A 22,865-nucleotide genomic window follows, 5' to 3' on the forward strand; every position below is an offset into this window, starting at 1 on the left:
ATTGCTAAGCGGAGTATTAATAAATTCTACAAGATATCCCCGATTAGTGGAATGTTTTTGAAAGGACTGTTTTTTCCCAGTAGTAACCCTTTTCCTTTTTTGGAGGTTTTTTTTTTTACTCCCATGCCTATGGGTTGTTTCCAAGTACCATAAAATGGAGGTGGTCTATAATCAGCTGGAAGAACCAAACCACCATTGGTATTTTTGGGAACATAAACTGGTACAGACCGTCTTGATCTCTCTCTGTCCACTTGCAACCCTTTTCCAGTCAATGCATTCAACAATAAAGGAACGCCAATCGAAGCCAATAATGTACCCAATAAACCACCTGATTGACTCTTTGTCGGTTTAATAACAATCTGTCCTCCAGTATGAATTGCATTAATGATTTGTTTCTTTTGTTCATTTGTCAACCAATCTTTATACTTTATCAATTGATCAGCTTTATTTTGTGGAATTAAGAACCCACCAACCTGTCCTTTTCCGAATATCTTATCAACACCAAGACTGGCAAGACCAGATAATGCTCCAGTAGCCAGTGGACCAGCAGCTTTTGAAGCAAGACTTGTTACAGCTGGAAGTGCCCTAGCACCAAGACTGAATAATGATGACCATAGGCTCCCTCCCATTTTGACTGCTTTTCGTATCTGTGTTTCTGATATTTTGATATCAGAACCAGTACCATTTTCCATTGACTTTTGTAATCTATTTATTTGGGTTTTGGTTAACATAAGTTGGTTAGGTCCATTTAGTTCATCATGTGATAATCTGATTGTTATTGCTGAATTATTTCTCAATGCTTTTGCTAATTTTTGTTTTTGTCCTTGAGACAATTTTACACCATGTGAATGATAGCTTGTCATATCTTGTATATGATATGTGTAGACAAAATTATATTTATCTGAATAAAAGCTTGCCGTCTTTCTGCACAAGTTCAGTATCTTGTTCGTATAAAGTGAGGGCATAAACTGAGTAGTTTGCATTTGTGGCACCTGATAGTTCATAATGAAATACCAGTTTAGTTGTTCCATCTCTAATATCCGTCTTTTGTTTTGTTAGATCGAAGTATAAAAACCCGAATAATGATTTGAAATTAGAAGAATTCAAAAGTGTACCTTGTCCATATTCATTGTTTGCATGAACATACTTCAGTACATCTCGGTAAACACGTGTCATATCAGTTGATGGGTTGTAGTGCACATCAGGATATTCATTACCATTCGCAACAACCAGATGAGCAGAAGATAGTGCTCGATCATTAGCAACATTGAATGTGTTGTACAAGAAAGGATTAGTCGTTTGTGCACCAATATTGGCATCATTGATAATGAACACAAACACATGTCTTGGTCGTTCGATGCCAGTTGATATTGTAAATGTGCCAGATCGTAGTCTAGTACTGTTTGATCGTTCGATGTTTTCACGTAGATATGTCCATTTATGCGGTTTCATAAACTGATCAATGTATAATGATTGTCCTTCTGAATTGAAAGTTATTCTTGGCACAACTAGTTGCATCCTCATTATCATAACACGGCACGCAGCCCCAGCTTGCCAAATAAGATTATTATCTGATTCAATTTGTAGATTTATTTCCATTCTTGTTGAAGGAAGAAGTTCATCTCGTAGTGCCTCAAAAAATGAATAATGATTAAGAGTAATTTCTGTTGTAACATCTGCTGATAAACCCAAAAGTGCTTTTCTTGCAGCAAATCCTTTATTGTAATTTGCCTGAGCAGGTCTTTCTTCAGCGTGTCGGTTTGTATCCAAATAAAATAATTCATTCGTTGCAGTTGATTGGGCGTATTCTTGACTGTATTCTAACAAATTTTTGATATTAACAGCTTGATTTGCATCGTTACAGTCATAAACTTTCCGACCATTTAGTTTAATATCGAAGTTGTTGATGAATGAATGGGATCCATTAACAATCCCATTATGATCCTCAGCCGCAATATTAGCGTTAGCCATTGTTTGTACTTTGAAGGTCATTGAGATTCTGGCATTATACCAGTCGAAAGGTGTTACCTCACCTGTGTTGTCAACCACAAACCTGTATCCGGTTTTCTTCTGAGAATTGTCGTTTCCTGGATCACCAGTATTCAGTGGTGTTTCAAGTTCGAAAAAGACATCTTCATAACGTTCTAAATATTTTGGATTCCTGAATGATTTCATTATACTATTATATTACACAATTTTCCTCCTTCTGATTTTCCCACCAGATATTATCTGATTCACTCGATCTGCTATTTCCATATCAGAAAGTTGTTTTGTCACCTTTGGCTGAGTGGACACGCTAGTAGGTGACAAAATTGAGGGTTGTTTTTTACTCAATAACTGAACTATCTTATCTCCGGCTTTATTCCCAATATGCTCTCCAGTTTTTGTAACAGCCTTTGTAGCTGCTGTTTTAACTCCTTTTTTAGCTAATTCTCTGGTTGTTTTTCCGAATAATTTTGATGCAATTGATGTAAATATATTCCCACCAACAACTGATTCATCGTAAATATTCTTTCTAACATAACGACCCATTTCTGGGTCAAATCTTCTTTTGAATTCACTTTGTCTCATTATACAATTTCATTTCATTGTGTTATTATTTTGGGCTCAAAACCGATCAGATCACCGAATTTTGAATTGGATATATCTAATCTCCATTTATTTCCAAGTTCGACAACGACACGATAACTTGATAAAACAAAATACAGTTTGACAGCCACACCATTGGCTGGTTTATCATCGTTTTGCTCAATGGCTTGTGTAATATAATTATTGAGATCATCATAACTGTACATACCATCAACAAATGTGATTGTTTCCCAATTGGCTCCACTATCTTTGGAGTATTTGATTTTATTATTGTTGTTTTTATTGATATTATGCCATGAATAAGTCATTGACACACGATTAACTGCTAGTTCATGTTTCATATCGCTGCCAAGATGAATTGGTGGATTAAACTTGATTGAAAAGTCTTCAGGCTGACTCCTACCTATTTTTTGACGATTAACGGATGATATCTTTATTTCTCGTTCTTGCATATATATCATTATAATACATAATTATTCAACAACTCATTGAGCTGTTTATTGGAAATCGTACCTAGTTGATTCAATTTATGGGCAATCTGTGAAAATTCATTTTTAACGGAGTTATTCCCAGCTAAAATGGATCCGCCGAGAAGTTCCATTCTGTCAAGTAGGTCATTTATATTATTAAAATATACAACTCCTGATCCTATTTTTTTGAACTTATTACTGGTTTTATGGATTGGAATTTCACTCAGTTGGTTTAATTCATTGAAAACCATTTTGGCTATATCACTGTATTTCTTTTTTGAATTGAATCTCTTTGTGAGGAGATCAATGGTGTCAAAATCAACCTTCTTATCAAGCACTTTTTGCCCATCTTTTGATGCAATAAGACGTAATTGTCCCATCAATTTGGGGATATCAATCATGAGACCACCATACTGACCATATTGATTTATCTTATACGCATTCCGCTTTGGTTGTGTAACCAAGCCTTTACCACTGATGGTTTTGAGACCTTCAGGGATTACTGCAATCCGTTCTCTGTATTTTTGCACCACTTTGATTTCTTTGGTCAACATATCGATTTTGTCTTTATTATTGGTTTTACCTTGACCTTTTGATAAAGTACCTTTTTTCTACCAAGTTCCTGTATTACTTTGCCGACGTTTTCATCATAATCCTTGAAATTAACCGAACCATCCTTAACATGTTGGAATACTGAACTAGGTGGAATTAATTTATATTTCATCATTGTCTCAATTTCATCATCATCGAATCCCTTGTCTAGATTTGATTCATAATTAGACATCATCATTGCTGGTTTGTAACCAATCGGCAGTTTTGGTGCTTGTTGCGGTTGTTGTGGTTGTGCATGGTTGTTCAGGCTGAATTGCTAACATCTCAATGTTCTCCAAACCTGATGTGATTGCTTTTTGGTTTTTCTGCAATTGCTCAATTAATTTATCCTGTTTGTCGTCGATTGCTTGTTTTGTCTCATCCTGAGCTTTAATTATTGGTTTGAACGTTTCTGATAAACCCTGTTGTAAATCTTGTTTATTATGCTTGTATTCCTTCAACGTATCTCTTACCTCTTTAGTTAAAATTCCAGCCTTAATCTTGGCTTCAGATATTTGTTTTAATCTTTGTAAGTCCATTATACTATTCGCTTACATAAACTTATCTAAACTTATCTAAACTTATCTTTCAGAAATCATATACAAATCCATCATTTTTATTGTCTAATTAAATATTATAATGGATATTCCAAACTATGACAATAAAAATGAAAACAATAATTTCAAACGGTTGTATGGATTCATGCCAAATGATACATTTCGAATGCTTATCTGTGGTAATACTGGTTCGGGTAAAACTAACCTTCTTTATCACATGCTTATGAAACCATTACTCTACTATGATCAGATACATCTTTATGCAAAAAATCTAGAACGAGCAAAGTATAAAGATATGATTCAAAAGCTAAATGATATATTAAATAGTGTTGGTTATGATGTGATAGTTTATAGCAATGATCAGATAGTTCCAGTTGAGAGTTTAATGGATGATGAATCACAAAAGATTGTCATATTCGATGACTTTATTTGCGATAAAAACCAAAAACCATTAATCGATTATTTTATAAGAGGTCGGCATAAAAACTGCTCTGTTATTTACCTCAGTCAATCATTTTACAAGACGCCAAAGGACATCAGGTTGAACTGTTCACATTTCTGTGTCTACGACTTCCCAAGCAATAATGAACAGAGTCTGATATCCCGTGAATTGGGAGTTGATAAGGGAACATATATTAAAGCCACCAAAAGACCATATTATTTTCTCTATGTGGACAGATCTATGAAAGTTGTAAAAAGAAACTTTTACGGAACAGTCTAATCAATTAGTATAATGGGAATTTTCAATGATGAAACAACTTCTACAACAGGTTCTGGATCAATAGGACAACAAGGTCCTCAAGGACCTCCAGGCGTTGGTTTTATACTAACAGATAATGGTGATTATAACTTACAAAACAAAAAAATGGTTAATGTCAAACAAGGCACTGATCCTAATGATGCTGTCACAAAGAGTCAGATTCAATTGTTGGATGGAGCACAATCAGGTACAGTCGTCAATAATAAATCAGTAATTTACAGCAATACTGGCAACGTTCATACCAATAGTATCTATCTACAAGATATACCAGATGGCGCTGGTAGCTCTAATGATGTTCGATTAATGACTGAGCATCAGTCTTATGAAAACATTCATCTTCATATACCAGATTTGAAAAACTTTGATGGTTATGGTGGACGAGCTAAAAGCGAAATAATGGTCACATCAACAGAACAACATATTACCGGACGGAAAACATTTTTTGATATTAATGTCTTAAAACCTGATAATGACAATCAAGCAGCAAATAAAAAGTACGTTGATGATTCTGTTAAAAAAATACCATCGCCTGATTTATCAGGTTATTTGGAAAAGGATGGATCATCACCAATGACTGGTAACCTTGATATGGATCGACATCTGATAAAAGATATGGGTCCACCTGTTGATAATACTGATGCTGTTAATAAATACTACGTTGATCATAACTTTCTTAACCGTTTAAATCCTGCTGCAATGGGTGGTGATCTAGACATGCGTGGTCATGAAATTAAATTTCTGAAATTATCGAATGATCCATCAGCTGCTGCTCGGGTGTCCGAGCTGAATCTCAAAGCTGATAAAAACTATGTTGACGATCGAGATACCAATGTTATCAATACTGTTTCAACTTTAGTTCATACCAATTTGAACACCACCCTGAGAAGAGATGGGACCAATTCAATGACTGCTGATTTAAATTTGAATGATCATAAGTTGATAAATGTTAAATAGCCAACCAATGATAAAGACGGTGCAAATAAAAAGTATTTTGAAGATAAACTTGCTGAATCACATTTGATTAGCAGTCACAAAACAAACGAATTCAAATACCTGTATGACACAGATGAATCAGCTTCGGAGTATAATATTAGGGTAGATGGGTTCGAAGAAAACTTCAGAGAATCTGCTCATCAAAATAAAAAAGCTTATTCAATCACAATGATTAAGGATACTGATGGGTCTAATGATTATCGAAGTGGTATCTCATTCAACATTTATCCATTACCCATTGGTACCTACACAATGGTATTCGAGTATTATTTCCCTGAATCCACCAATGTATCATTGTCAACTCAGGGAACAACTGTCTATATTCACAAACAGGTCTACCGAGCATTTGACACATACGGCAAACTGCTTGTTCAGATAAATAATAACAGTAAAAACACACCCGATCGTATAACATTGGTAATCCTTGGCAGAGCTGTTGTCCAGAACCCAGAAGGATACTTGGTTATTTATGGAATCAAAGGATGGAGTGATAGTGTAGATCCAAGAGTTTATGATGGGTTGAAAAATGAGATATACGCTGATATTAATATGAATAATAATAGGATCGTAAATTTGGCTGATCCTACAGAAGATAAAGAAGCTGTAAATTTACAATTTCTACAGAAAAAAAATGGACCAGTTCGGATTTTCGGAGATGTTATACATAATGGTTATTTCGTCACAAAAGGCGCTTATCTCAGATTCGATAAAAAAATATGGATCACAGATATAAGACTTATGAGAAGAACTTATGAAAGAGTCACAGATACAATTATTATAACACTTCTAAGTAATCAAAAAAATAATTATAACTTTGATTTTCAAGATGCTAACACAGTATGGATAACTGTAAATAGATTATTCGATACTATTGTTTCACTGCAATGTGCAAAATTAAGAAACATTTATTTTACTATTTATCACAAAGCAATATTAATATAATCATATCATATACAATGCCATACGTAGAAGATGAAAACGGAAATAAGTTTGAATATACAGTCAGACATGAAATGCAGCAAGATATCATATGGAAAGAACCAATTCACGTCAATGATGATGGTCACCTTGACACAGAAGACCGTCATCTGATTATCAAAGATGGAACACAACCAAATCATGCAATATCTCTGAGTCAACTCCAGAGCCACACAGAGGATACTATCAAACCACTGATTGACAATAGTATAAGACAATCTTTGGTACAATTGGATTCTGACATCAAAGGACTATTGGAGAATATGATGCGTGCTAAAATAAAACCGTTAATAATCAGCACGATTAATGAAGCTCTTAAAAAATCATAAAATTTTGTGTGACAATAATTATAGAAGACTATGATTGATGTAACAGATTTTGACCACGACAGCAACACATTATCATCTGACCAAATCGATCACATATCACAAAAAAATGTGGATTTACAAAAAAGCTTATAAATCCTATAGAAAATGGAAATTAATCGGTAACATCAGTTCTGCAATTATTGCTGCTGGTGGTATATCCAGTAGTATACCCACTTCAGGTATATCTCTTGTTGCGGCTACTGCTGTTTCACTTTTCATTCAAATATATTTGAAGCATAAGAATGTCGATATAAAAACATATCAATGTCATTACGCCTAGCTATCAAAGATACGGGCACTTGTTAATATCTATAAAAGAAATCCTTAGAAGTGGCGAATTTGATGATGATCTCCTGAAAAAACTACAACATGCTGATGATTATATTTTAGACAACACACCAATTGTTGATAAACAAGCAAGGATGTATGATAAGTTATTTCACTGACCTATTTCACCACCAATCAAATCCAATCCACTATCCCAATATTTTTTATAACTAGCCAATGTTCGGTCACTCTTAATACAAACAAGCGGACTGTGTTCTAATCCCATGGCTCTTAGAATTTGTTCCAATAAAAATTTTATACTGATAATACGTTTCCTTTTCCCATTAATACGGGGAAGGATTTTATTTATTTCAGCGAAAATACGATGTATTTTTACCCTCTGTTGATAATTAATACGAATCATCGATGCTGCCAATAAATCATCGATTATATTTTCAAGATGATATTTTCGATTGTAAACGCTCTTTGTACGAACTCGATAAAGATTCTCTCGGAAATTAACATATTCGTTTACTACTTTATAGCCAGCAACTTGCCCGCAATTTTTACAAACTGAATAACCTCTATCAAGAATTATATGAGCATTATCACAACAACATTGTTCGCGTTCGTTTGACTTACGATTTTTAAACTGCTCATGACAGAAAGGACAAGACTCTTCAAAATCCTTGAAACCTTCATGAATTTCTGCTGAATATAAATCACAATTCATTCTACTATACAATATATAATTGTACACAATATTGTTTAAAGCGTAATAATGAAAAAAGAAGCCTTTGTTATGCAAAATGCAAAACCGTTTAAATATTAAACATTTTCAATCCTCAAAGTTGCTTCCAAAGTCACTTCCAAAAGTGAAACCAAATTGATTTCCAAATTGGTTTCCAAATCGATTTAAGAAACAATTTTGGTGAAAAAAATGGAAGTTCTGATTGGTCGATAGAATCATACGACTGTCGCATGACCTTGGACACAACAGACTAAATTTAGACGCAAGCGGGAAAGTCCCACTGCATTACATCATTTCCGAGAAAGTGAAACAGTATTTGGATAATGGCGTGAATGCGTTTCTTACGCGTAAGAAAAAAAGTAACGTCGAAGAGACAAGCTATTGACAGCAAAGAATAAATTTTTCGAAAAGGCTTAAAGAGATGACACTACATAATAGTATAAAAAAAATGGAAAATAAATATATCATAAAATTTCCAATTAAAGCCGAAAAACACATGAAGGAGGTTATAAGCTATTATCCAATGGAGGATAATTGCTCATGCATCAAAGTCATAAATCAGTTAACCAAATGTCATAGTTGCAAAAAAAGAAGAACATATCGGCAATTTTATTATGATGGTAAAGTGACTTCCGTTTGTGAAAGATGTTTTAGCAGTCGAGATCCAAAAACAATTAATCTGATATATTCAGGTAAGCCGGTTCAACTAGAAGAACGTGATATTTGTGATACTAATGTTTTTGTGATAACAAATTTTTATTTGGTTGTTTTCAGGGCACATTATGGAAGCATTCTTATTCGTGAAAATGGAAACCAAATTTCATATACATGTGATGGAATAACTCAACAAATGTCAAAGTCATATTTCGATGAATGGAAAAATCATCTACAATTCAAATACGGCAATTAAAAGCGGTGTCTCTATCGTCGCTCCACCTGAACCATATGATGATAATTTGATAGAAACGCCTATGTTTTGGAAAAAAATCATTGATGCAATTTCTTTAACAAAATTGGTTTGACCTTGGGAAATTATTTGCGCAATTAAAAGCGGCGACTCCATCGTCGCTTCGCCTGAGCCATATTTATTCAAATAACACCCAAGCGTCGAAATGACTCCTGATTCCATATGATGATTTTTTAAACGCACTTTTGTGGATATTTTAATATAGAATTCCAAAAAGTTTTCTTTTGAAAATGCCTTGAGGATATTTCGACTTGGAAAAATAATTGATTCTATTTTTTTTTTTTTAAATATCAGCGCAAAATATCAGCGCAAAAAATTAACCATATTTTGGAAAAAGGCGCTGATCCCCTCATATCCCATACTACTCTTGTCAATTGTTGTAATTATGCAAAAACGCCACATTTCAAATTGTCCGAAGCAAGAACATGTCATCAATCCAATCTCTCAAGTATGCAAACAATGGTTGTTACAATGCCGCGCAATTCTGAAGTTTAGAAGGAGGTATTTTGAAAAAATTGTAATTCAGTCAAAATTTCACAGAAAACAAAAGTTAAACATTTAGATACGTCTACACTACCCAGAAAGCAGTGTCATTACTATTAAAATTAGGAATGAACCATGGTTGTTGTTTTTTGTGGAAAAAAGCCAACATTAAGGCTCATTATGCTTCATTTTTTTTTTTGGTGAGGTATTGTTTCCTTGCAATTAAAACAAGGGGCTCATCAGCTGTGCCCTTGAATGCCCTGTCAGTAGTTATCTCAGCAGTAATTTTCTTTTTATTGTTTAGACAAATCTATCGCTCACCGCTTTTCTTTGACTGTTTGCAGAGACAACCATGAAAAATGGGAAATGACATCATCAATATCCTCACCAGTGAGGATATGGAAAATACGCCACTCGGGTGACGGATGTGGTTTTGCATGAATTTTATGGGTGAAGTATTTTCCAGCAAAACACTGCTGTCTATATAATAAAAACATTCTCTTTATTTCAAATAAAGCGGCACCATTGAAGTGTTGACAAAAAACAGCAATCCACGTGTGCCTTTTCCAAACCAATTCAATCAAACGGCCTTTTCTCCAAGTAAACGTATGCTGGTGCTATATTAAGAGTTATCACTTCACCAATAAATACATTGCCAAACCAAATTAATACTTCTAAAGTCATGAGGTAAAAAGATCAACTTGCTACGATCTTGGACACAAAACTAGTTGAGAAAACTGGGAATCGGGCACGTGTCCGTCTCCCTCTAAGAAACCACCGAAAGCAGAGTAGTAAACCCCCCTAACTTGTGGTGGAACAACACTTATGAGGGGGAGGGGACTGAGTGAAATTTGTACCGTGAACTGGAAAGTTAGGCATTTAGAACAAATCTAGGTGAACGTTCAAATTGCCGGATTACCTCTTCGATTCTGTTGTACTACCAAACAACTCATGCGGAACTGCGGTGTATGGACCCGCTGAAGCTGAACTTACAAGGATCCAGCGTTTTTTGGATAGATGTGAGAAGCGTAGGTACATCTCATATAGCAAAGATATCCACGATCTTTATTATATATTTATGTTTGCAGTGACGCAACGAATTCTCGCCTTATTTACAATTCCAGCAACATAAGCAAAACACTTGTACCCTTCTTTAGCAACTTTGCCAGTGCAACGAATTTTGCTTTTCCTATTAATTTCTGTTACACCAGACAAGGCAAAAACTGATGAAAAAGATATGTCTGAAAGAGAATAATGTTAACAATTATAGGGTAATTTGCTTAGATCGCACCAATGAAAAGCCATAAACTTTCGAGATTAATTTATTGGCCATGCAGAAAAAGAAAGTCTCTAAAATCAAGTAAGCACCAGGCACGCTTTAACTAGCAGAAAAGCCATAAGGATGATACAAAATTCTTTACCCCAACACGCCTAAGCACAGAAGGGATGAATTAACTTACACTTACCAAACCACCATTTTCGTTACGCGGCATTTGTGAATTATAGGGAAGGTTCCTCGCCCCCACACTGTGTACCCAGATAATTTTAACACTCTCAGGAACACAGGGGAGGTCTGGACAGCTCAGTACTGCAAATCCAGTCAGCATATGGCGTGCCTCAAGAAATACACTAACAGATGTAGAATCTTCACCGGGTTCCTGTAGAGGAGTCCATCCCATATTTCGGTCTCTACCCTTGTATATATAGGATACATCCGACCAGTAATTTTGTTCTGCATAGCCTAGAGTGGTCACTGTAGAAGCGCCAATTCGTCCTTCGTTTAAGCCAACAGAATTTCTGAGGCCTGCAAGTAAGATGAAATGATATTTTTTTTTATGCACCTATCAATGTTTTCCCCAACCCAGGGGAGGGCGGGCATACAGGGGCATTTGACTCGAGTTCTCAGCCCATGGGTAGGGATTTTGATTTTATTCGACATCACGGAGCCCCCAGGGTCGGGCGATTTGACATTTACTGGTTACCAGTCTCCAATCTGTTTTAGGGAAGTGCCGATCGCTCAATGGAAGATTTACCGCATCGCAATATATACGTTTGAATGCAGCTTTTTGTGACGCAGATGGTACATTGTCGAGATTTCGTTTTAATACATTTTAATCTTGTTGTTGTTTTATTCTTCTGCGATCCAAATTTTTTTATCAATTGAGAACTGAACTGAGAAGAACCGAGCTGCGGGTGTTGAACCGTGACATGGCGGACTCGACAGACTGGGATGCAAAAATAGCTACTTAGAAATAACTTCTATGGTTTTCAGTCCTCAACCTGAAAATATTACACCGGATGAAAAAATCACCATAAACGCGCTTAAAAGCAACAGGGACGACCCTGGTCATTCTGAATACCGCTGACAAAATCGACGAAGGTTAACAACAACTATCAGACGATCAGTTTTATAAACTTCTTCCTTCACCTTTTGTGGTAGAGACAGCCCGAAAAGTCAAACAAGTTGTTCTCAACTTATACTGTTCGGGACACATCGATTCAATGAGCTCCAAATGATTAAATGATGTTCAGGATAAGCCACGCATACCGGAACTCTACACGCTAACTAAAATACACAAGAAAGTTCCGGTCGGCCGACCAATAGTCTCCGGCAACAGTGGCCCAACCGAGTGTTTTGTTAGCTTTGTCGATTCACTTTTACAACCGATCGCAGTTAGACTAAGTCAAGGATCATATTTTGAAAGACACTACTGATTTCATAAATTTCATCAAAACACGCCCATAACAGACAACACTTTACAAGCTACACTTGACATTAGTTCTCTTAACACAAACATCCCTCATTCTGAAGGAATGGACGTTGTTTGCGTCAATGCGAAATACACTATGGGTCAGAACCTCCAATTCCCTGAGCCAGTTAAGGGAATTAATACGACTCATTTTAGAAGAGAATTCTTTCAAATTTGCTGGAAGACAATACGTACAAATTCACGGCATCGCAACGGGAACTAAAATGGCCGTCGCCTTCTCTGTCATTTTCATTGCCGATCAAGAAGAATGACTCCTATCTGCTAGCCTTTTCAAACCCTCTGTATGGAAAATTAGATGACGTCGTCAGTGTGTGGGACATACCATCTAGAGAAACCCGAGATTTCGTTGTCTTCGCTAACTCTAACATTAAAATTTACACGTGAGCTGTCATCTACAAATGCTGTTTTCCTTGACACCAAGGTCTTCAAAGGCCCACGATTTTCAACTCTTAAATTATTAGAAGTACACACTCATTTTAAACCAACCGAAATGTTCCAATACACTCACTTCTCCTCCTGCCACCCTTTAAACACAAAAAAGGGTGAAGCACTTTGCCTCCTACGGACTAACTCGGTCCAAGAGAATTTTGAGCAAACGAGACTTTAAACTACGCTCTACAACAGAGGCTATCCTGAATCATTTATTGGAAATGTTCTCAATGAAGTTCAATTCTTGAACAGAAATAAGACTCTTCGGACAAAACCAAAGAAAAAGAATGAGTGTTTACCATTCGGTCATTCGTAACTACTTACAAACTGGCTTTACCAAATCTAAAAAAAGGTTCTAATGAAGAACTGGCATCGTTATTCAAAACCAGCCTGGCTTTGCAAAAATATTTAAAAACGAACCGATTGTAGCCTACAGGAAGGAAAAATCCCTCCCTTGTCCGCGTAAAACTCCTTCAACCAAAACAACAATCATAAAAGAGCAAGAAGCCTTACCTTTACAGTAATATGCACAATAAGGAACGATTTACCCACCGTTACATCACAAAGTGGTAATTACAAATTTGTTTACTTAATTTAGTTGATCTCCCGAGTGCGAGCATAGAAGCTGAGGACTTGAAGACTTTATTAAAAACAATGTCTACTGGTCTTTCAAGTTCATGTTTGTACAAAAGATAAAATGCAACACTTTGTTATTCTCTCTGCAGGAGAGTTCAAAGATTCAGATTGCTAGCTTTATTAATATGTTTATCACACAAAGGTCAAAGTTGACTTGTACATGTATTTCTAGAGTGAGCATTTCATAGTTTCTAACCAAACAGGAGCATTATATTTCAAATTCATGTTTGTACAGGAGATATGGCAGCGATAAAATGTGCATTTAACAAGAGTGCCTTAGTTTGCTCAAATACATTTAACACTGCCCAAACCCAGGGGTAGGAGGATTTGACCACAAAATTGCGCCCAACAGTAGGGGCTATTGACACGAAAAAAATGAAAATGTCAAATGCCCGTGGGTATGCCCACCCTCCCCCGGGTTGGGGAAAACATCGATAGGTGCACACATTCAGTCATTGAAGAAAATCAAAGCTCAAAACGATTAAATGTGGCGGCGAATTCATACAGCTTAGGAGGGTACGTGTTACAAAATATGTAACTGAATAACCAAGTAATCATAAATTCTAAGAAATGGTGTTGAACTTCATATCTCAATAGCGAGTATTCAGAGAACAAACAACAAGAATCTCCAAATAAAATGACTGGGAAAACCTGTAAGGTGATACTTCTCAGTCTTTAAAGTTACAATTTTAAGGCCCTTATTTCAATCTTTTGATTTTTGTTGCCGTGGTACTAGTGAAAGGAGTCAGGGATACGTGGCCAAGTCAAGTTCAGTTACAATGATTTATACTAATGCTGAACACATGTAAAAGAAAGTAGCGAGCAAGGAAGCCCAAAAAGGAACCATAGGCTGAGGTTATCATACTTGTCTCTTTAATAAAAGCTAAAATAAATAATAATTATGCAGTTACTAATGGGAACCGGTAGGATGTACAATTAACTGAAAATAAGTATGTTCAAGGAAATGGATAAGTATTCACATAGAGGAATTAAATTACGATTATAAAATACTTCACCTTCTTTTCTGCCTCCCCCCCCCCCCCCCCCCAATTTTCTTAGTTGATATTTGTGTAGGCATTAATTAGCTTTTATTTTCCCTGGGCTGATGCATGAAAAAGTGTAAAGTGTTTTCTCTTACACAATATCAGGGTCATTATATAGATACAAAAGAAAAGGTCTTATGTAAACAAACCTAAATCCTTAAGAGTGGATCAAATACAAGGATCAAGTTACCATTGAGCAACTGACCAAACTTTGAATGTGAATATATGAAACATATATTTTGAACTGCGGATGAAAGGTAGATGAAATAAAAGAAAGATCCTCGCAGTTAGTACGCAACTTAAGCAGTTGCAAAAGGAAAGACTGAGAAAAATTCAGGCTTGAACGGGATTCGAACCCATGACCTCTGCGATGTCGGTGCAGTGCTATACCCTCCGAGCTATCAAGCGAACAGGGGGCTGGTCATATTGTGAGTTCGTAATATACCCGTGAATATAATGAATATAATGTGAATATATGAAACGTATATTTTGAAATGCGGATGACAGATGAAATAGAAGAAAGATCCTCGCAGTTTGTATGCAACTAAAGCAGTTGGGAAAAGATGGCACTCGCACTTATGACGTCTGCGATGCTGGTGTTTTTGCAACTGCTTAAGTTGTGTACTAACTGCGAGGATCTCTCTCCTATTTCCTGGTTGTAAAGAAAAACCAAGTAAAGTCCCGCCTGAACCGATTTCAGGTATAGAGAGGAAGCCTCAGCTAAAACGTTTAGACGTTAAACCTTTAGCATGGATCCTTGCAATTGGGAAGCACACTATGTTGGAGAAAGCTAGCTCTAGACTGTACATCCAACGTGTCTGCAAACATTATGGGTACTCTATCACCGAGCTAACTGCCGAGTGGTTTTACACTCGATAAAACACGTGCTGCGAGTTTTTTGAACGACTTCAAAAACATTCCTGGAGAAGCACGTGTCAATAGAGTTCATAACAATTATGCTTTTAGGAACGTTGTAAATTTGCATACGAGAAAAACAACCCATACTAATGAGGAGTGTTTTATCAGCTGATAAAACACTGCATACTTATAAGGAGGAGGCTTATCGATAAAGTCACTGCACGTGATGTATTATCGACCATTTGATAGGTCAATGGGCTTATGGATTATTAAGGAGTTTTTGAAAGTCTGATCATGTCTATTTTTGCATACGGTATCAAGGTGTGGGGCTGTGCTTTTGAACCCAAGTACATGAGCCGTATTGACAATTCTGCAAACGAGCGATTAAATCAGGCTACACCGCTGACTACAGTCCCTTTACAGACGTAATCAGGGAGCGGGACATGAAACTATGGAGCTAAATCAGCACCGATAGTGACCAATGCCTAAACAACCTGCTACTGATGCGGAGGAACAGGACGTTACGTAACCGCAGACATAACTACATTCTATCACGAGTCAGAACAGAACACTTTAAACGCTCGTATATGAATAGATGCCTTTTCCAATTTTTGTAACTTTGATTAAAAGTTATAGTTCTTTACCATTTTTGATTATTGTTAACTTACACGTCTGATGCAAGTATGTATCAATTTCTATTTCATATAAAGACCACTTACTTACTTACCACTACACCACACAAACCTCCATATATATGATAATTAGCACCTGGTAAAAACAGCTTGGATCACATACATACAACTTACAGAACTTGCAGATCTAAACCAACCACGCTCTTTGAAACAAAAATTGTAAAGTTTTGCTTACCTCCATCACATCCAATTATCTCGAATTGCAAGCAGGCTCTCTCATGAGCACCAACGCTGACTTCAAGCTTCAAGTATCGTGCCTTCAGCACAGAACTTAACCAGTACACAACAAAGGCTCCACGGTCTGTGCCTTTTGAAGTAACGATCTGTAACAGGAAAAACTTAATCATCTATAACGTACGTTCAATAACCTGCACAAACAAAATACAACAGAGGCCACCTCGGCTGTCATGATTAATAAAAAAAAAAATAGAAAACATGGTACTGCATAAGCGCGGCTTGGTTAATTCATGGTTTTACAGATAAAAACTGCAACATTTTTTCCTTAAAGGTGAAAAAACTAGATGAAAGAAGAAATTGATATTGGAAGAGAGCTCCAGATTTTGGGACCTTGGTAAAGGACTGTAAATACTGTTAAAGTGAACAGGGAGAGATACCCTTTACTACATTTGTCTATTTAACAATTAGATTATGGGCTCGAGATTTCTATCGCGTGATAGCTGATGAGGGCGCAGCCTGAATCAGCTATCATGCATAGAAATCAAGAGAGAATAATCTAATTGTTTTAGTATAAATCTACTAGTCGGTCAAAACTTAACAAGTAAATTATCCAAATCCTCCTCATAGACACTTGGAAAATGCGAAGAAGCGGGCTGAATTTTGTTGACAACCGCTACTCACTATCTATCACAGAATAGATAGCAGGTAACATAGCCAATCAGAGAATGTCATTCATAATAGAACGCTAGTAGATTTATACTAAAATTCTGTAGAACTTGTGCAAAAAAGTCTCCTAAAAATGACAGAGGGGATGCTCACAACCAAGCTTTATGTTTCATCAAATCTTATTGTAAACTTTGGTGCATGTTGAAATAACTTGTAGAAACATGCACAACGTTTTCCACTTCTTTATGAGGCAGTATGGTCGAGTGGTTAGGGCGCCGGACTTGAAATCCGGAGGTCCTGGGTTCAAGTCCCGCTCTGACCACTAGAGGGAGTTGTTTCTCGGTAGCCACAAGTTCAACTCCTCGGCCCCGCTTGTAAATAGCCAGCTGGTCTGCCTCCTGCCAGTTGGGATTTTTAACCATGTTATTTTCAATTTAAATTATTTCTTTGTGACATTTAATGCTCGGCCCCACTAGCACTTGTGCTATAAACACTGCCGAGGGTAAAAAAAGGTTATTTATTATATTTATTATTTATTATTCTCACTCATCCCCCGCCATCCTCTCCCTTTCTATAAAGAATGAACGGTGTACCTCAGATTCAAAGGGACGACTTTGGTCCACATGAAATGAGAAAACGTTCATGATTTCCCCCCCTCCCCCCGCCTCGAGCAACTGTTACGCATCTTTCGTGCTCTCCAAACTTCCCACGTGCTTCATATCTTGATGAAGCACGCTGACGCATAAGCAAATTAACCAATTGTTAAATATTTGGGGGAAAGATATTCACGCTATGCCAGAAGAGTTAAAGAATTTAGAGGGCTTTCCAATTAAGCAAGTAACGGTAGGTGACCGGTAATTTGCAAAAAAATAATGTTAAACCCTGTGAGAGCAGAACTAACCTTAATGTGTTGCCGAACAACAGAGTTACAAACTAAGATGTTTAGAGGTTGCCCACATGATCTGAAACAATTTCTTTCAAGCCTTTCGTAATTTCACAAACACCACAACAGTGAGAAACCCAGGCTTATGGATTTCCTGAAAACCTTTTTCAGTGGTGTATATGAGAGTGTTATTACCTACCTTTGGTAAAAATGGAAATTCTGTTTCCCTTAAAGGATACCAATATGATCCATCATAATAGCGAATATTATAACTTTTGAACCATTCGTCCTTATATCCTTTAGTAGCAATGCCAGTTATGTTCACTTGCATTTTAAAATCAATCTGTAAATTATAAATAAACACAAACAACTGAGCTCATGCAGAGATCTGTGGGAAATCAAGCTTGAAGCAATCCCAGTTCTTATTGATGACGGTGCCTACTAATATTAAAGTATTTTTGCGTGGTTTGTGACTATGAGGGAAAAGCAGATTTTAGCAAGGGCTAAGAGAATCCAAGAAGAAAATTAGGGGTAAGCAATGTATGGCGTTTTTTTCGAAATTGAAGGTTTATTATCTCCGAAAAATGAATGGTTATCCCCAATTTTCTGTTTGGATACCAAGCGCAGTGCTAAGTTCTGCTCTCTCTACATAGTTTTAAACCACACAAAAATATCCCTGTATAATTTAGTAGGCACCACCCATAGGAAGCCCGAGTAACTAGAGATGCGTAGAACGTATGCGTAGTAACAAAAGACTAGGCACCGTCCTTAAGTGTCAAAATATTTAGCACCGCAGTGCTAATTGGGGACAGTATAAATAATGGAAAGAAATAATACAAATTATAAAACAAAAATACCTTTAAAAGTCCCAAATGGCAGGGGGCTTATCTTTTGGCTATTTACAAAGTGTGGCTGAGGATTTCAACCATGAAACAAATCTAGCAAATACAGCTAGTGGCTTGAAGTGTTGTAAATTCGTAAATATGTAACTAGTTAACTATATTGATAGATGAGTTAATCGTTTGTCTCACGATTGAGCCACAAAGATGTGGATCGCGACGTTTCGACCACCATACTGCTGTTCTTCATCAGGCGATGGTGTCGACTGATTGTGTGACAGTATAAGTAGCACCTTGGTTTGTGTTGATTGGTGCGTTTCGATCCTCTCTTAGGCTGTTGTTGATTGGAGGATTTCGATTATCGTCGTTCAGACTAGAAATTGTTCCCTTGGCCGTCCACCTTGGTACCGATCGGCTGCTGTGTTGTTTGATCGTGGGCATCCACGCTTCCGGAATTTCGATTCCATTATCCCTATTGATGTTGTCAGGGTGAAGTCTAATGTGAATAGCCTCTTTAACCCTACGGGTGTACCAATGTGGGTCTCGGTCAATCAACTTAACCTCATCCCAGAGCGGATAGTGGCCCGTCGCATTGCTGTGTTCTGCTGTGTCCAATCTGCTGTGTCCAATCAATATAGCGGTCGAAACGTCGCGATCCACATCTTTGTGACTCAATCGTGAGACAAACGATTAACTCATCTATCATTTTAAACCACGATGACAAACACCTTTCATAATAGTTAACTATATTTTTGAATTAATGATGTGTATTTGTTTTCCTTTGTTTCAATGTAATTTATTAGTGGCAAAACAAGAAAATAACAAATAACTCAGGACCTCCATATTTTAAGTCCTTGCTTCTAACCAGTGGCCATGGGTACTAATAATTGGCATGGCTGCTAAATGAGGGGTAACTTGAAAAAAACTGACTCCCAGTCCATGGACTCCAAGTCACAGACTTATCCAAGGACTTTAACCTCTCCTGATCCCTTCTACGGACCACCCCATAAAAAGTGAAAAAAGAGAGAATGTTTAAAAACTTTGACTTAATACCACAAGCGGAGATGGTTGCAAGCTGGCACTTATGTCATATTTAGAGCATTAGGTATATTTCCATTATTTAGGGCGGTGCCTACTTTTGTAACTGCGCATACCTTCTGCGCATCTCAAAATACTCGGTTTCCTATCAGCGGTGCCTAATACAGGGATATTTATAATTTCCCTTCTGTGAAGCGTTTTTAGACCACTGGGAAAAGACGCTATATAAATGTATTATTATTATTATTATTATTATTATTATTATTATTATTATTATTATTATTATTATATTTTGCCCAGTTTAGAACTATGCAGAGAAAGCAGAACTTAGCAAGTGCTCTTGCTATCCAGAAAGAAAATGGGGGGGCAACCATGCATTTTTCAGGGATAATAAAGCTTCAAAATGGAAAAAATGAGTGGTTAACCTCAATTTTCTTTTTGGATTCCAATAGCTCTTGCGAAGATCTACTTCTCCCGCATAGTCATAAACTGCCCAAAAATAGCAGCTGCAGTATTAGTAGGCACCGTCCTTAATTTAGATGGCTCTGGCTCAGGCTCTGGGCCAGATGGAATATATGAATGTTGATATTTTTTTATATTTAAAAAATTTCAAGTACTACCAGTTTAAATTTTCATTTTCCCTTATGCAGTACATCACTATAATCCAAGACAAAGGGAAATAAAATTCATTATCTGGTTTAAAGGAAGTAAAAATAATTTGAAACACAACATATACATGCAAAATGTACTTGTTCGTTGTAGTAAAGCAAAGTCGGAGCATTTAGTGTGTTTTAAAGTGGACAATGAAACTGCTCTAAATTTGTTTTTCTCAATTATTTTGTTCAGCCCATTTATTCTCCCATGGGTTCATAAAAAAGAATTTTTTTTTTTTTTTTTTTTTTTACTTTTAACGACCCCCTATCACAAGAAAATTCATTTTTGAAGGAGGTGGGGTTTCTTGAAAGAAGAAGAAGAAGAAGACAATTAAATACAGGGGATTTTAATTGAGTGCCAATATAGTAATTTTACATTTAATTTTGTTTTTACTGTGCTCTGTGATTGGCCTGCAAAGTTTGTGCCATTTTCTCAACCAAAAAGAAGCTAAACAAAAATGAATCATGGCTGGCTTGCATGTGTTTTCCCACACTAGAGGCTGGTAACATGCATTTGCTTCAAATTCTGATAGGTCCAGCCAGTACGTGTCTGTTTACTTCTGTCTTGATTGGTTACAGCAATTACTTTGGATTTGTTTCAATGACACTCAATCAAAAACCATAACATTTTACACTGACGAATGTTTTTTTCAACTTGATATCTGACACCTAATAGGGGCTATAGTCACTTCAAGGAGTGCCAACCAGCCAGACAAGATTTTACAAGTCTGGCTGGTTAGCTACTTATTAATAACAAGAAGTCTTAGCTCCTGTTTTTACAATGTAAAATTTACCTCTATGGTTTCAAATCTTTGAGAGCCTTTTACAGTTGTACACCATCCCTGAAAAAGTTTGGGTTGCACTAAGACAGGATCTATTGCTGTAGCTTTGAAAGAATACATTTGGTCATCATGATCAGCAAGAAGTGTATCTTGACAATCTTGTAAACAAGAACAATCAACATTAACTACAAATTTTTCTTGGAATAAAAAGCAGTAGAGAATAATGTCATGTCATTGCCACCATTTTGCACTGTCTATTAGTTTAAGCCAAACATTTAGAGACCATTTACAAACCAGCTACCCTTTGCTTTTAATGATTTCTTCACCTCTACATCACCAAGGCCAGGTATAAAACTTAAGGTCTGGCCTCTAGATCCACAGTTTGCATTCCTTCAGCGAGAACAAATTATGGCAGTTTCAATATTTCGTTGCTTTAAAATGTCAAGCATTCCTTAAAGTAATGTTCAAAACACGAGTAGCTGAGTTTTTTATTGGGATTTAAAACCACGAGGTGCAGCCGAGTGGTTTTAGACCCACTTTGTTTTTGTAAAACTTTACATAGCCACAATGGTACACTTCAGTTCTTATGAACAAACCAATAATTTATTAATTTCTTCCTTATAAAGTATGACAAGTGTGATCGAGAGAAAGCTGTCCAGAGGTGAACTGATTTTGGTGCTGTTACAGCAAATGCAATATCTGTGAGTTTATTTATTATTTTATCTCTTGGTGCTAACAACTATAATTTATTCCATCACTGGATTGTATAAACCTTTCCCTTACTATAACTAAATTACAAGGATGTGTACTGTAGGTTCCAAGCTTATATGGTTCTCATATGAAAGTGTGGCAAATTTGTGATATATTCTTAATTTAACAAGTAACCAAAGGGGGTAATAAACAGAACTGGCATAACTGGCATAAAATTGTAATTTTTTGGCATGTCACTTGTTCTGGATAAAAATGCATGCATGGCGGGTTCTCACTGAGCAAAGAATAATGACAAAACTTGCAAATCAGGTTGGATTCTTTGTGACCTGAATTTCTCTTTAAAATAGATCTTATAGAAGCTGTGACTTGCTCCAGACAGAGTGATTTTAGGAAGAAAATGGGCACTTTGGGACCATAGATAGTAAAAGGACAGCTTTTAATACTTGCACATTTAATAAATGTCATCGCTTTAACCACTTTGGACGCATATATGTTCAGCTAATTAACTTAGTGAAGTGTTGTAAAAGCAAAACTGCTCAGAGCCTGCTGTTTGTTTAGGGTGGTTGGTATGAAAACAGTCAAAATACTACATCAGAAGCATATCACCCCTTATATGCTTCTGACTACATAGTATGCATATTGTTAGTGAAGGTAACTGAATGTATTAGGTTGTGCGGAATCTTTCCCAAAACAGAGCTTGTAAAAATTTCGCACAGCCCCACATATTAGTTATACATGCACCACTGTCGCACAAACTCTTTCACAAACAGCGAATGCCTTGACAAGTGTCCGCACAGCACCATACGTAAAATAAGCTTTCATTTCGTGACTAAACTTCACGCTCGCCGTTTTGGGAGGAGGGTTGGAATGACAGTGCATGCATAAAAAAAGCCATGGAAAATGGACGCATTAC

General features: G+C 36.5%; 1 protein-coding gene across 6 annotated transcripts in view; it reads right to left on the reverse strand.

Annotated features, from left to right (window-relative positions):
• The window catches only part of LOC146454557 (uncharacterized), a 123,293-nt gene that overhangs the window by 100,297 nt on the left and 131 nt on the right, over positions 1–22,865 (reverse strand). For 3 of the 6 annotated variants that reach the window (XR_014859237.1, XR_014859236.1, XM_085095294.1), the window contains exons 2-5: positions 21,254–21,399; positions 18,129–18,272; positions 16,379–16,526; positions 11,241–11,578 (exon numbers count right to left, since the gene is read on the reverse strand). Coding sequence is in view for 4 of the 6 variants with exons in the window: in XM_085095294.1 (XP_084951420.1) it covers positions 11,241–11,578; positions 16,379–16,526; positions 18,129–18,272; positions 21,254–21,399 (776 nt within the window). In the remaining 2 variants the exon portion in view is untranslated. The remainder of the gene's footprint in view (positions 1–11,240; positions 11,579–16,378; positions 16,527–18,128; positions 18,273–21,253; positions 21,400–22,865) is intronic. The other 3 variants (XM_085095296.1, XM_085095297.1, XM_085095295.1) reach the window with 3 other exon arrangements.

This window comes from Pavona decussata, unplaced genomic scaffold, assembly GCF_977016875.1.
Source record: "Pavona decussata unplaced genomic scaffold, jaPavDecu1.1 SCAFFOLD_300, whole genome shotgun sequence".
In the NCBI taxonomy this organism is placed as follows: domain Eukaryota; kingdom Metazoa; phylum Cnidaria; class Anthozoa; order Scleractinia; family Agariciidae; genus Pavona; species Pavona decussata.